Source organism: Bacillus rossius, chromosome 2 (genome assembly GCF_032445375.1).
Source record: "Bacillus rossius redtenbacheri isolate Brsri chromosome 2, Brsri_v3, whole genome shotgun sequence".
Taxonomy (NCBI): domain Eukaryota; kingdom Metazoa; phylum Arthropoda; class Insecta; order Phasmatodea; family Bacillidae; genus Bacillus; species Bacillus rossius.
In genome coordinates, this window is record NC_086331.1 from 126,070,568 (window position 1) to 126,087,277 (window position 16,710).

At 39.4% G+C, this 16,710-nt stretch overlaps 1 protein-coding gene across 1 annotated transcript in view; it reads right to left on the bottom strand.

Annotated features, from left to right (window-relative positions):
- Positions 1 to 16,710, bottom strand: part of LOC134529789 (TWiK family of potassium channels protein 18) — a 36,621-nt gene that overhangs the window by 7,188 nt on the left and 12,723 nt on the right. The window contains exon 2 of the mRNA XM_063364236.1: positions 107 to 375. Coding sequence (XP_063220306.1) covers positions 107 to 375 — 269 coding nt within the window. The remainder of the gene's footprint in view (positions 1 to 106; positions 376 to 16,710) is intronic.

Here is a 16,710-nt window from a genome sequence, read left to right on the forward strand (position 1 = left end):
TTTCACCAAAAAAAAAAAAACAACCCAAAAGTCATCAGCTGTTTATCAAAGAAATATATCAAACTAAATTGTTGGTGTTTCGAAAGAAAAAAGTTTATTTGACTACCTTCCAGTTGCTTTCAGTGCTGGCGAAGTCATGTGTGGGCATTCTCGACTCTTCTTTCTGCTGAGGATAGCTCCTCGCTTTCAGGCCCCTTCTTCTGGACGTGCCCCAGCCTCGGCACAGACATATCTTCGCGTACGTCCACTTGAAACTCTTTGCCAAGATGTCCCCAATGTTGGACAAGTACAGCAGAAACAGTGGCATCCCCACAATGGCGTACAAGATCGTGGTGAGTTTGCCCCATTCCGTTCTGGGAGTCACATTGCCATAACCTGCAAGCAAAGCAACGCTACAGTTACAAAACGATTCCAAGTTGATATATTGTTCGCTATTACTGCTTCTGATTTACATTCAGAGGAAAATTTTAGTTTACAAAGGAATCTTTAAAAATGGTTTTATTGATCGAGGAAATATCGGTCTGTCAAGTGAAATTTTTACAGTCAGGTAAAGAATTATTGTGGACTAAGAGTAAAATGTGCAGTTTTAAACACATCAGTTTGTAATCGTATGGCTGAAGCTCAATCGGAAAAATACTTACACAAAATCGAATACTAAATGAAAACAATTTTTACTAGAAACAGAAGTGGCAAGAACATTGATTTAGAATATTGGCAGTATTTATTAAAATTATGCATGTGTATATAATTTATGTTTTCAAATACTTTACTCTGTGATTGATGCAACTATATGTCTCCATGGAGTTAAAAATTAACTTCCAAGTTGCTCGCCATACAAAATAAACACGGCTCTGAGCAATATTTACATTTTAGAGTAACGCAGAAAAGGAAACTAAAATAGTTTCATATCTGATCTTTGTACGAATTTACAAACTGGTGCTGAAAAATTATGACTTTACAAGTTCTATAACTATTCGTGTTATACTCGACAAAAAATTAACCGTAAACTATATTTGCCGTTTTATTGGTATGTGGATGTTCAAAGGTCAAGAAAACACTTTAAAAAAAAGGGGGTTGTCTGTAAAGTCGGTTTACGGACGATAATTTTACGTGATAACGTCTTCAGAAAACATTGATGAAAAATTGCATACTTTTTTAACTTTCAAATATTATTTACAGTTTTTTTTTGCATATTTAATTTAAATAATTTGTTTAAATGTAATCACGAAAAATTAGTTAAAAAGCCCGCTTTAACCTGTTTGATATTATAGAAGATTTTCTCGCACGGTGGGTTGGCCGGTTCTTGCACGCTCGGCTCAGGCGGAAACGTGACCATTTTTCGTGCGTGCAGCCGGCGTTCATCGATTCATAAGACGTTATCACGTCAAAAATTCAGCGTGGTTATGTTTTACGTGTCGTTGACTTCGAGGTCATGAAAGACTTGACGAACACTGGACAGGTAAGAGTTGGGGAAGAAGTCGGCCATGACCTGCCAAAAGGAGACGTTCCGGCATACACCCGAAACTGCATCAGGATAAACACGGGACTCCGGTATCAGGTCCAAGGAGATTCCGAGTCCAGTCCGGTGTCTTACCGTAGCGCCAACTCACTGAAGGGCGCGGAGAAATATGTTGAAAAACACGCTCCAGTTCTTATCTTTGAAAGATTTGTGCAATGGGAGTGCATGACTTAATGTAAACTTTTGGACATACGCCATTGCTAAGCACACGTATGTCTGTAGAAGAAAACTACAAAAAACACAAATAAAGCAAAACATTGCTGTTGTCAGGATATAAACACCACACAATACTCCACAACAGGAATATGGTCAACAAAACAAATAAATCAAAATAACAAATCCTGACAGCAGAAATTTTTTGCTTTATTTGTGTTATTGTCATTTGTGTTTTTTGTAGTTTTATCTACAGACATAAATGTGCTTAGCAATGGCGTATGTCCAAAGCTTACATTAAGTCACGCTCCAGTTCATCGAGATGAAAAAGTTTTCACGCAGTTGTGTACATTTTTTTAAAATGTTTTTAATCGCCGTCGGTGGAACCCCTGTTGATAATGTTCGCAGTCTTTCACGGTCATTGTCCGAAGCAGCTTGGCTTCTGGGTTGTAGCCGCGTCCTTTGGCCAATAATTCACCGACGTTTCGGTCGACATTGCAGTCGCCATCCATCAAGGAGTAGGTAACTGCTCCCTGATGATGGCGACTGCAATGTCGACCGAAACGTCGGTGAATTATTTGCCAAGGACACGGTTACAAACCAGAAGCCGGGCTACTTCGAACCCCTGTTTAATTAATTTATTTTTTCTCGCGCTTGTTGGCTTTCATGTTCTGAATACAGTTTCAAGCGTAAGAACTAGAGCGAATGTTGCGTTTCAAGATAATAACAAGATGTGTGTTTGTCGTAATCCTCTTGGCATCAGATCGGTCTTAACCGGGGGGTGTCACGTCCTGGGATAGAAGTGCATGGCGTCGGAGCGGGCGGAGGTAGTGGTCGCTACTCCATAAACTGGGTCTGGCTCGAAGCCCTGTGTCCCGGAGTGTATCGGCGCTCAAGTCGGCCCACACATCACTCCGACACTGAACCTCCCAGACACAGACAAGCCTGTTCTTGGCCGGGGCACGGGCACAGAGATCCTGGCTGCACAGTACAAGAACACCTCAAGTATTTGTTGCAACTGTGCAAACGTTTGTCAAGTTACAAACATATTTTTGACGTGACAACGTCTAATCAATCGATGAACGCCGGTTGCACGCACGAAAAAGTGTCCCGTAACGCACATTGTTCCCGTTACGCTGTGTCCCGTTACGCTCATTGTACGCTTGCGCCGCATCTATCTCTCTTCCACTCGATTGGAACAACCATAAATTTGACTGTTTCGAGGTACATTAAACTTGAAACACTCCCATTCGTTTCCTACTTTTCCTATCATCGTCCTATCCTTAACAGAATAACACAGATTGGAAGAAGTTAAATAGCAAACATGTAGAAAAGTTATAGTTAAAATAATCTCTGCGTTAAAGTAACAAACATATTTTAATTAATGAATTAAATAATAGTAAATTTATCAATTAAATCGTAGACTTCATTTCACTCCTTCTTTGTATCCATACAAAATAGTGATAATTCAATAAAAATGATTCAATTTTATTTATAAAAGTACGCAATCATTTCATAAATATTTTGTTACGTAATACTTGAACGCCCCCTTAGCTCCCTGAACTTAGTTCGTGTGGTTACCAATTGATGTAAATAGTCGGTATATAATATTTACTTCTGGGACTGGTGCTGGTGTGTGATGTGTGGTGTCGTAATCCGCCATCATTGATGACGTCACCGCGGGCTTCTTAGATGACGTTAACCTTCGACTTTGGCATTTTTAATTTGCCAAAAATTTGCAAAGAATTCGTCAAAACTTACAGTTTTAAAAACAAAATGACCGCCAAAAAACCTACGTTTTTTTGTGTAATAGTTCACGATCGATATGGATCGTACAACTGCCGAGACAAGCTTGTGGAAATCATCTTATAAATACAGGTGTATTTTGCAAGATTAATTTAGTTATGGCCGAGCATTGATAGCGTCATGACGTACTGCAACCTGCAAGGTTTCCAGAGCCAAGACGGACTCGTCCTAAAGGAGATAGATGGCCTTCACTTACGAGGATGACGGCAGGACTTTAAATTGCACCTTCCAGCTTCCGTATCCCTGGAAACTACTGGACGATAAACGTAAACGCTAGAACGAATGACTGTGCAAATATAACCATGGCCTGGATTGGGACGATGGTAAAATTCCGTACCACCAAGTGAAAAACACTCTAGATGATTTGCTACAACAGAATCCGCGTGGCATCATTTACGTTGCCGGACCTGAACGGAATAAATGCCTGAGCAAGTTTTCCGACGGAGCCACAGAAATTGTGGACCTGCAGACCGACTACGGCTGTCCTTCCCTGCCCAATCTCAGTGCAATGTATGGTGAGCAGCCACGCGACAAGTTTGAACGAGTGTGTGCCTTAGAAACTCACGGGTAACGCGAAAATGGCACTCGCAGTGTGAGCAGAGCCTACGTATACAAAATGCGTGCAATGATTCGTGCCTTCAGTTGTCGTCCGGCCTGCAAGAAGGGGAGATGTTTTCGTTTCATCCTGCCAACCAGAGCCCCCACATGGCCGGTGCTGGGCCCGCGTGTCTAGGGGGGGGGGGGGGGGGGCGGCGTGATTCTAGGGGCCCCGCGAAGGAAAGAAGAAACAAATTAAAACTAAAAAAAGTAGATAATTTTAAAATAAATCATGGAAAACAATTAAACAATCAGGCCTAATTTTAGTTACCGACGAAATATCACACCAGAGTAATATGATTCGGAATATGCTGTGCGTACAGAACGTGTCTGAATCTACAACTGTGAGTAAAAACCACCAACATCCGACGTGACTCCATGTTACACTCATTTATTTGTCATTATTCAACATTAATTTACGTTGACAATCTAAACACTGACTTAAAACTAGTTTCAATGTGTGTTTGAAAAAAATTAGTGATTAAGGTTAAGAATTAATACAACTAAAACAATATACATAGAAGCCAAATTTTTTTTAAAATCTTTTTAGTATAAAAAAATGGGGGGGGGGATCATTATGACCTCCAGTAACGGGGCCCACAGAATGATGTGGGGGGCCTGCGGCCAACGTGTACGTGAGCGCAAGACCTGGCTTCAGCAGTGTGGAGTGCAGCTACTGGGATGCTTGGTATCTGCGCACACACACGGAAACCTGTGATGGAGGCGCTCAGCGCTGGCGGTTTTCACTCTTTACTGTGTCCTACGTAAATACTCAGCAGCTGCTAGATTGCTGAGAACTTGGAAACTGTGTCGTCTATCACGCAAGACCGTACAGGATCTTTCCAGCTGGCATAGAAGAGGTAGTCGCTTCGTCTGCACGTGCAACAACGCCAAACTTGGACGTGTTGCAACCTGTTGCGGCCTACGACGCATCTATGCAGATGCCAATGCGACGACGACGTGCGTCTCGTCGTAGTTCAGTCAGTGATCCTGTTCCAACAAGCACTGAGTCAAAGCCAAGTCGCAGACGTCGTCCATGTCTCAACCGAGACTGTCATCGCCGAAGGTACTGTTGAAGAAGATGTCCAGTAGGATACCTGTGTTCCTGAGCCCGAGAGATGCGAACCAGTTGCAACCAGAATCGATGAGACAGCGCCCAAAGTCGACGAGGCAGTCCGTACAATGTTAAAGACTTCGCTAATGAAAATGCTTAATGCCTTAAACTAATGTGTAGGGGAAAGTCTCCTATATTGGACCAGTTTCCATAATGTTGTAATTTTGTTGAATCAAACATATGTTTTCAAGAAAATAGTACTTGGTTATTATTTAGTATACATTTCTACAACATAATATAAAGATAGAGTTAAAAAACATTTATACATTTTGTTGGAAAAAATATTTTTCCAAGACCCTGCAATTGGTTCAATTTAGGCAACCGGTTTCTTAAATTGGACCACTGGTATCTCTAATTGGACCACTCATACAATTATATTATTTATGTCTGTAAGAGATATTAAATTGAACTAAATTGTTTTCAATTCTCAAAATGTTCATAAAATACTTTTTCAAGTGATACTCTTAATGTTTAATATATATTAAAATACTCAAATTGTTTATTTTCACGTTATCTTAAAAACACCCTTAAAGTTATATTCTCAATTTCTGTTAAAGACACTAGAATGTATTAAATTATATTTTGTCCTTACACTGACCACAAAAATACTTCTTCACTCCTTTCTTGACACCAGCACATTATGAATGTACCCATGATTAACATTTCATACACTGGATCATGTCTTCAATGCTTACCTCTTCACAAAAATTGCAGAACCATGTACTTTCACCCTGGCTTTTTCTTTTATGTTTTACTTCCTGTAACTGGGTAGGAGAGCGCAACCTTTTTGATGGGCGCACTCGCTTCTCATTGGCACTGATGAGGCTGTTTTTGTACGGGCTTGCTGTTAGCTCACCTGCTATTCCTGCACTTCTTGCCCTCCCCTTCTTTCTTTCAACCACTGGGTCAGGTGATATGTCACTGAGTGTAACTTTTAAAACAGCTGTTCTCTCTGGGGCCAGGTGCTTGTCACTAAGTGCAGCCGTATTTGCTACTGGAGCAATAGGCCTATCTGTAGACGAAGTAGAGGGAACTGAATCTGGTCCATTGCTTTGGTTTAAAATATCTGATGCCGTAAATTGTTTGTCACTAAACACTGTGCGGTCGATTGGCCATACTCCTGATTTTCTGAAACCATTTGAAGCTGTTGAAATAACCGCAGCTCGTTCGAACTAATTTAGACTAATAAGTATATATTTTCCCAGAGTAATTAAAAAAACTGTTCTATGAATGTCAGCAAGGTTGTTTCAAAATAAGAATGAGTTTTTTTTTAAAAGTTTCTTTAATTGGACCGGTCCAAATTAGGAAATTTGAAGCAGTCCAAATAGGAAACTCGGCCATTTTTACAAGTTTTATCACTGAAATAAATGAATGCTTAATATTTTTATATACTAGGCATCGAATTGAATTGAAAATATGTGACGATTACGAATATGTATAAATATCATATTAATTTCTTACCTTAGTTGGTAGTTTTCTCTTAGAAACACTCATAAAATTTTACTTTCGTTGAACAGAAATCACGTTTACCGTCACACACTAGAGCCCGCGTCCATTTCAGCGCTCACAAAGGAATGAAGGGCTCGCTTGGGCAAGTAGTTCATTTTGACGCCGGTAGATGCCACCTCTTTCCACAAACGTGCTAGATAGACCTGTGGTCCAATTTAGGCGCCGGTCCAATTTACGCGACTTTCCCCTATTTGTGTATTTTTTAAAAATAAATGTGTGAAACACTTACTTTGTTTTGGTTAAGTTACAGAAAATTTTGTGATGAAGGTAGCTTACAGAAATTGCAATGTGTAAACATCCACACATATACTTCAAACCTCATTTGTGTCATTACCATGGGCCAAGTAATTCATCACAGCTTAACATACATCAATTTTAGCCAGTGAAATCGTTTAAATGGAGTTTAGTATAAATAAATTACATATCAAATAAATTAAAGACAGTCATAAAACCAATCTTGTATTCTGAAATAAAAAAAAATCATAAAATAATCGATGCGTATACGTATGTACTTGCGTTAGAAGCTATATTTTATATTGCGTCTAAATAATAAAAAATATAAATAACATAATAAAATGATGGTTAGTAAACTATAAATGCAATAAACAATAATTCAAATAAACACTCAGTAATCAATATTAACATAAATGTGTATTAATTTTAATAAATATTGAAACATGTTTATCATAATTTATTATTTTTGTTGATAAAATAATAATGTTATTACAGGAACATAACCTCACAAACACTCTAATGAAAAAAAGCTGCCAGAGACAATGGAAGCTTACAAGCAACCTGACATCGTTGTATATATGGAAATATAACCTCACTTATATAACTATACTGTTACGAACGTGAGCAAGGCCGCGACACGTGCAGGTGCACAGCTGGCTGACATCACGTGGCCGCGCAACATGAGACATTCCGCGCGCACCTGGGTCGCCGCTTCCCCTCCCTCCAGCCCTCAGCTCCCCTCGCGGCGCTGTTTGTTTTACATCCGAAACCTGACAGCTGCGGAGTTACGCGAGTCACCGACACGTGTTTCGAGAGATTTCTACCGTCGGGTTGGCGCGGAGTGACGCGACTGGCCCCAACCAGCTCGTGATTTCTGGAAGGCGCCTGGGCTGATATATAAGACGAGGACGTCGGCCTCGGAGTGAGTTCAAGTCGGGAGTTATCACGCGGCGGAGTTTCCGGGGCGATATTGCCGCGGGTGCGGCAGAGTGGCGAAGTCCTTGGACGAAGGTTCCAGGGCAGGGAGTGAGTGGAGTCGGGAGTTTTCCCGCGGCGGAGTTTCCGGGCGATAGAGTGGCGAAGTCCCTGGACGAAGGTTCCAGGGCGAAGAGTTCAGTTCCAGGCGATAGTGCCGCGGGCGCGGCGGAGTCCCGAGCGAAGTTCCGAGCGAGGCGTCGGGCGGATCCTCGGCGAAGGCAAGTGCGTCGGCGGCGGTGGAGTGCGGCGACGGAGGTCCACGAGGGGTGCTGTGGCGAGAGTTGCGCCAGAGGTGCGGCCCAGCGAGGTGTGCGGTGTGTAAAAACGAGTGACTGAGGAAGCAACATTTTTAAGTACAATTGATTATTTGCCATTTTAGAAGATTAATTGTAAGTGACATATGTATTGGCCATCAATAAAACTGTGTAGTGTAATAAAATCTTTAATTGGGCTATCCTTTACGAACCCTGTAAATCGTAACAATACTTTAAAAATTTTATAAACACAACATCTTAGCTCTCGGCATACGGCGTTTAATAGGTGTGATTTGGTGAACTGAACGGAAATTTGACATCTATGGTGGACGGCATGGGAAAATTTATAGAATTACTAGCTGCCCGACCCGGCTTCGCACGGCTATACTAATGGAAAAAAATTAAGCCACATCACCCATTTACAGTAATGGTAAATAATAAAAAAATCAGTGAAAATTTATTACAATGCTGTATAATGTACCGGAGAGAAAATGAATAGCACCGATGGTTTCCCGACTCGTGCACGCAACATACAACTGATGTACCCGTACTTCGCTACGGCAGTCTACAGGCAGATCACGCTTGCGCCGCTCATTATACTTGCCCCTCCTTGTGGGTACGCCACTGCCGCGCGATGCCCGTTGCCATGGAGACGCAGAAGGCATGAACAATGCAAAATCCTGTTGCCTTGTTTTAACCACCCATGGGATCTAATTTTCGGAAAATGTCATCCTGCGTAACATAAGGAACATTACTGTGAAGTTTCAAGTCTGTAAAATATAAATACTTGAAAAAAAGGGTAATTTTTGATATTTAGATACCAGCTAAATTTCAACGGTGATGAGGACTGCACTAACAATGAAATAGTCGTTGTCATAGAGACGAATGAAGCATCAACAAAGCAACAGCCGTTGCCATGGTGATTTCCTACCAAAAAATGGAAATTTTGATATATTACCCCCCCCCCCCCCCCACCCTCTCCGAAACTCCCCTTGGGATCGGATTTCCGCAGAATCCGTTCTTAGTGAGCGTCTACATCACAAAATGAATAATTATGCTAAATTTCAAGTCAATCGGGTGTATAGTTTTAGAGATCTCGTGATGAGTGAGTCAGTGAGTGGTATTTCGCTTTTATAAATCGCAATAAATTAAAATTGCGACTATAATTTGAGATTTAAACTATCCTATCTCTCAAGTTGGATCGAACTGCACATGGTGTGCGAATTTTATTATAATCGGTTAAGTGGTTTAGGAGTCCATTGAGGACAAACATTGTGACACGAGATTTATATATATTAAGATTTCATACCTTTATCGCTTTATTGGAGCGATTTCATTATATACTTTAAAATTTAGCTCTGCAAATGTGTATAATTTGATAGTAGACGTAGTTGCTCCGGCAGCGAATGCTAGTGACGGGTTTAGTTGAAAACACATTTATCACGCTCGACATTATTTAAAAAAATTGTCTTGTATTATTAGTGTATTTTCAACATGATAACATATGAATTTGCTGTTTACCGAAGTTAGATGTTACAACATCTCTGGCGAGTAATAAAACTGCAACGTGCGCTTCGGCATTCAGAGGCCCGCCGGCTCCTCCCCTTCCCTCGTTCCCCTTACAGCCCCCTCCCGCACTCCCTTGTGACGTCCGCGTGACGTAGGCGCCTCCTTCCAGGCCTACTGAGTGCGACACTAGCGCCATCTGCATTTTTTATATATAGGGGTGTAATTATTTTGCTCGTTCGGTTCTGTTCCGGGAGCGATCGCCGTGAGGGGTGCTTCGGCGTCGCGCCGTGTTACGCATGGCTACGAGGTGTTCTCTGGTCGGTGTCTTACATTTTTTTTCTTGATAATTCTGTAATTTGCCTTCTGCGTCATGTTTGGCTTGCCTCCTTTTGGCCTCATAAAGTAATGTTTGCTGGACACCGAATTTGCTTCGTAATTTCCTGGTTTGCATTGCCAGTGTGTTTCACCTTGTGCATTTCTTTGAATTTGTTTTTTGCTTTCGACCCATTTTCCGTCGGGGCGTTTGTCGTTTTTCTCCGCCGCACCTCTCACGTCCGGACAGACAGCATTCTACCTGCTATTGCTTGATTTAAATAACGTTAGCACATAACATTTGTATATTGGCTATTTGTATTGCTCATCAGTACCTGTTTACGTAATTCTTTCTTTCGTAATTCTTGTTATATGTTTCCCCTCTATATTCATATGGGGCTTGATTTAAAGAATAATAAAATTGTGTATTTTTGTATTTCTGATATTTACGCTTATTTCTTTAGAGGTTACACAACACGTCTGGCACTCTGCCTGTCCCTTTACAAGGGCCATAGTTTTTTTTTGTTTCTTATTGTTAACGTCATTGAGGTAAAGTGAGGTGGATTTCCCCTTCCCCTTCACGATACTTCAAAACACTCGCTAACGTGTATTTTTAAATATCCTACAACTGCTAGGAATAAACACGTGTTAATAACTACAGTACACTCGTGGAATAACATCATGTCAGTGTTAAGAAAACTGCAAGTATCCGCTCTACCACTCTGGTTCTGGGGTAGAGCGCCTGCCTTGTGACTTGTAGGACCCGGGTTCGCGCCCCGGCTCCTCCAAGGCGGATTGCCCAGACAAAATGGCGGCATTTTCTCTGGTATGAATACAATCCTTTGTAACAAGTCAGGCTACCAAAGAAACGGTGGGTGGAACAGAAAAAAACCTACCAGGTGGCTTCCAAATGGGGAGCCCGTTTATTTTCTTGGGCTCCCCATGCGGTGGCCATTCCGGGGGTTTCTCCGGGGGAACGGAGTTTTGCCAAAATAATTATCAATTTTATTTTTAATCAAGATATTTTTCAATTTTATTTTTAATCAAGATATTTTTCGTAACAAAAATTATTTTTATTAATTTATATTTACTTCCGTTATACTATAAAATATTCATATCACTAATATTCACAATAAAAACGAAAAAAAATACTATTTGTTTCATATGTAGTAAGAAGTATTAATGGACTTTCATAATGTTTTACGTATGCGAAACGTCATTATTTTTATTATAGCAATATGATAAAAAATGTTCCAGTAATCTGAAGAATAAAACATTTCCACTGCGGTGTTGTGAACCACGTTACTTTAGCTTATTAACCGCGCAATATAATTTTTACGTTACGAAGCCTAGCTAATTATACTATTATTGTAGTTAGGTTCTATGTTCATACACATGGGTATGAAAATTTCCTTGCGTTTGTTTTTCCATAACGCCCCTAAATACCATTTAAAAAAGCTTTCGTTCTAAATATGCAAGTTATTTCTATGAAGCAGACAGCTTATCCTGAGTTAAAACGGTGACGTTTTGGGTTACAAGCATAGTTAAAATAATTAATTTAAACACACTTTTTACAATGTGTTATACGTTTATTAATTCTGTAACCAACAGAATCCATTGAGATAAATTAACGAGAAACCAGTAGGCCAACCCTCAAAACAATAATGCAACATTGTTAATTTATCTCAATGAGCAACAATTGCCACAATTATTCTTGGATGCTGTTAGTTATAGAATTAATAAACAAATTTTAGACATCGCACATAACATAAATCTTGTATAAAATACATTGTAACAAAAATGTGTATTTATGCTTGTAACCTAAAATGTCGCTGTTTTAACTCAGGATGGTTCGAACCTAATCCTCTTCATGGACTAGACATCCTTGCAGCTACTGTGATATGTCGTTCGCATTTTTTTATGAATAAATGTACGGTAAAGTCCGTGTGACTACTGTTGAACTACCTGCTCACATTTCGACTTCTCGGATTACGTTGAAGACTCGTGTGCGTACAACAGACATGAATACAAACCTAATTACAGGTAAAGTAAGATAATAGGTATTTCGTGGAAAACATTACCGTTCGAACCCATTTACCATTCCGAAGATGTGAAGCCATCTGTTAAACACAGTATCTATAAGGAAGAAAAAGAATATGTAAGTAAACCGATCGAGGATTGGAGTTCAAGCCAATTCCAACTAAATCTTGATTAGATTCCTGTAGTAGTGTAGAGTTTATGTAATATATTTAATTTGTTAAAAAATGTTTGTTTTGGTTCTTGAACTGGTTTGATGATTTTTGGAACTTTTCCGAATTTCTACATTAATAAATACAGATTTTCAAGATAGCGGCGACTATCTCTAGTGGGTAAAAATTAACCGAATATGTTGGCAGCGCCCTCTAGCTGATGATGTCTGTAGGAGTGCTCCTAGTATCGAGTATTGAAAACAAGATGGTGGCAGTGCAATTTAGCAGATTATGTGTGCACTACGTAACACTCTTAGTAGCATGTACTGAACCCAATATGGCGGCTGAGATGTCATAATCCAAGATAGCAGCCTCCAGCAGACGTAAACAAAGAATTGGATCCAAGATGGCGGACGTGACTTCATACTAGCCATAATATATGACTTGTTAGTAGTGTTGGGAGTTCAGTCTACTAGTTGCCTCCGAGGAGGCAGGACCTATCGCCATTTTTTTTTACCCTCGTAGGGTTTTGAACCAAGGACACCATGATGAAAATATTTTCTTTTAATTTAAGCCTCTTTGGGTATATTTCCTTCTTTTAGAGGTTAAAATTTTGAGGCATTTTGAATTTCGAATTATTGATTTCTTTTCCGTATTTTTCCCTCTAAAATGGAATTTTTGAATTTTTCTACGAAAAACCGTTTGGCAAATTTTGGTCATCAAACATGGCCACTATGACGTCATATTTAGCCATGTCAAACTAAAAAATTCGTTCTCCCGGTAAACGCCAAGAAAGTAAGCAACAGAAACGAAAGCGTTAATTAAAAACTCTCTCAAAGGAGTGAACCATCCTGAGACATCACAGTTGATTTAGAATAACGTGTTTCAACAGGTTACGGAAACCTTGTAAAACAATTTTGCAGAGATGCAGCATAAATACGCTGTAGAATTTTACATTTTCTGCAACTGGTTTCAAAAACGTGTTTCCTCCTGTGTGTGCTTGCTGCCGATAGACAGGAAATGAAACAGACAGGAAATGAAGGAGTGATTGGTCCCCGCGCCGCGAGCCAATCACAGCTTCCGTCCGCCGGGCGAGCGAGGCCGGTGCTGCGCCCTGTCGCCGGTCGCCGGAACTACTGAGCGGAAACTCGATTCCGTGCCGGCGGCTCCACTGCTGGCGAACACTCTTCACACGGGAGACCTAAGATGAACGAAAGGTTCTGCCATTCCCGATTACACCCGAACAATTCACCTTCGGCCAACTTCGGGATTTGTTTTATTTTTGCGCAGGAAAAATGAATTCAAATATTAAAAGTGGTCGGTTAGGTTAGCTACATTAAAACACTTTAAAACACTATGGACGGTTAGTTAGGTTAGTATAGCTACATTAAAATAAACAGAGAAATATAAATATATATAAATAAACCCGAGGTTGGCCGAAGGTGAATATTCGGGCGTGTTCGGGCAGGGACAGAACTTGATGATGCTTCCCGTCTTTACACCAGGGCCCTCGCATTCGATTACCACGGCCGCCCCTCCCCCCCCCCCCCACCAAAATTATGCTACATTAGTATTGTATGGCTATTTCTTACCTACATTTATTTTTAGAATGTTATTTAAAATGAAAATACAGGGTATAATTATGATTACTATTTTATAAGACCAAACCAAACTTTATTTATAAAATAATTTTAATTTTAATATAACTACAGCTAGTATGTATAGTTATTTCACACACTGAGATAAAAATAAACAGGGCTGAGCCCTGTACCTAGGGGTCCACCCAGCCCCATCCTTGTGGGGGCCATGATATACACTAATACCAAATACTGTAGTGGGACACAGACCTTTGAAGTGGGTGCCTCCCATTTCAGGACATGATTTTATATTTATATTAATCACTGATAAACTTTTAGACTTTTTCAATTGTTTAACTTTCACGAAATGAAAAATATATACAGCGCATACTTTTTGCAAAGTTAGCTGCCAAAGTTACATTTTTTAACATTTTTGGGTTGTACAAATAAGGAGAATTAAATTTATTGTAGAACTGAAACTTTTTAGGTTTAACTGCAATGCCACTGGCTACTTCAAGAAATGGTTTGAATTTCTTTCAGAAAATATTAATTAATTTTACCTGGCATTTCAAAATTCTCATTTTTTTTTTTTTTTACGATTTTGACAGCAAGAAACATGAAATGAGTTTTTGTGATAGAAATGCAAACCATATCTAGAAGTAGCCAGTGGCATTGGAGTTAAACCTAAAAAGTTTCAGTTCTGCAATCAATTAAATTCTCCTTATTTGTACAACCCAAAAATGTTAAAAATGTAACTTTGGCAGCTAATTATGCAAAAAGTATACTCGGTATATATTTTTTCATTTCGTGAAAGTTAAACAATTGAAAAAAGTCTACAAGTTCATCTGTAATTACTGTAAATATAAAATCCTGACCTGAAATGGGAGGCAACCCCTTAACACAGCGAACACTGGCAACACCCGACAGCAGCGACCCTAGCGGCTCAGCCTGAAGAACGCTCGCGCAATTCAAATTCCCTTGTATTACAATGGACGTTTGAAATCTTGTTTCGTACACATATATTTGTATTAAAACAGTGTATTCATAGTCGAAACAAGTTTTTGTAATCTTTGAACACAAGATCGATCATACAACTTAACTTTAAACCTGAATTTTTGTACCTATATCCAATACTATTGTTATGTTAACCATTTTGTGAAACATGATACAATTTTAATTTATATAAAGATTTGAAAACTCGCAAAAGTGGTATCTTTGAATACCCGGAAAACATCAATGATTTAAACTAATCAAACATTTACAGCATTTGAAATGTAGCTAACCTAATCGCATCAACTGTTCAAAACAGAGAAATTTTGTTATACTGCTTAAAATATCGCAATGCTGTTTGGCAGTCAGCAAATAGAATGTGAGTATCACAAAAATTAAAATTTCAACATTTTATTGAAATTTTTTAGAAGTGCGCCTATTCTAAAAAAATTGTATTTTATATTTACAAAAACGCTTTTAAAAACAGTATAATATAAAAAAGAATAAATATTTAAAATTATTAAACGTTGCAGGTAAGTAACGTCTTAATTCACAATCAGTCAATTAATTTAGATTTGTTTCTATAAAGGTTGTAGACATATATACAGGGGAAAGTCGCGTAAATTAGACCGGCGCCTAAATTGGACCACAGGTCTATCCAGCACGTTTTTGGAATGAGGTGGCATCTACCGGCGTCAAAATGAACTACTTGCCCAAGCGAGCCCTTCATTCCTTTGTGAGCGCTGAAATGGACGCAGGCTGTAGTGTGTGACGGTAAACGTGTTTTCTGTTCAACGAAAGTAAAATTTTATGAGTGTTTCTAAGATAAAACTACCAACTAAGGTAAGCTTATTAATATGATTTTTATACATATTCGTAATCGTCACATATTTTCAATTCAATTAGATGCCTAGTATATAAAAATGTTATGCATTCATTTAATTCAGGGATAAAACTTGTAAAAATGGCCGAGTTTCCTAATTTGGACTGCTTCAAGTTTCCTAATTTGGACCGGTCCATTTAAAGAAACTTAAAAAAAAACTCATTCTTATTTTGAAACAACATAGAACAGTATTTAATTACTCTGGGAAAATATATACTTATTAGTCTAAATGGGTTCCTTTCATAGCAAGAATCTAGAAGCCTTAGTACTCGCTCGAAGCAATGGTGTTATACTTTTACAGCTTCCTGCTCATACTACACATCGACTACAACCACTTGACGTAGCCTTCTTCAAGTCCCTACAAACCTACTATGATCAAGCTGTGCAGAAATGGTTGAGAACCCATCCTGGGCCCACTGTCACCATGTTCCAAGTTGCTGGGCTGTTGCAACACCCGGCTGTTGGGAGAAGCGTACGAACGAGCTGCGGTTATTTCAACAGCTTAAAATGGTTTCAGAAAATCAGGAGTATGGCCAATCGACCGCACAGTGTTTAGTGACAAACATTTTACGGCATCAGATATTTTAAACCAAAGCAATGGACCAGATTCAGTTCCCTCTACTTCGTCTACAGATAGGCCTATTGCTCCAGTAGCAAATACGGCTGCACTTAGTGACAAACACCTGGCCCCAGAGAGAACAGCTGTTTTAAAAGTTACACTCAGTGACATATCGCCTGACCCAGTGGTTGAAAGAAAGAAGGGGAGGGCAAGAAGTGCAGGAATAGCAGGTGAGCTAACAGCAAGCCCGTACAAAAACAGCCTCATCAGTGCCAATGAGAAGCGAGTGCGCCCATCAAAAAGGTTGCGCTCTCCTACCCAGTTACAGGAAGTAAAACATAAAAGAAAAAGCCAGGGTGAAAGTACATGGTTCTGCAATTTTTGTGAAGAGGTAAGCATTGAAGACATGATCCAGTGTATGAAATGTAAATCATGTGTACATTCATAATGTGCTGGTGTCAAGAAAGGAGTGAAGAAGTATTTTTGTAGTCAGTGTAAGGACAAAATATAATTTAATACATTCTAGT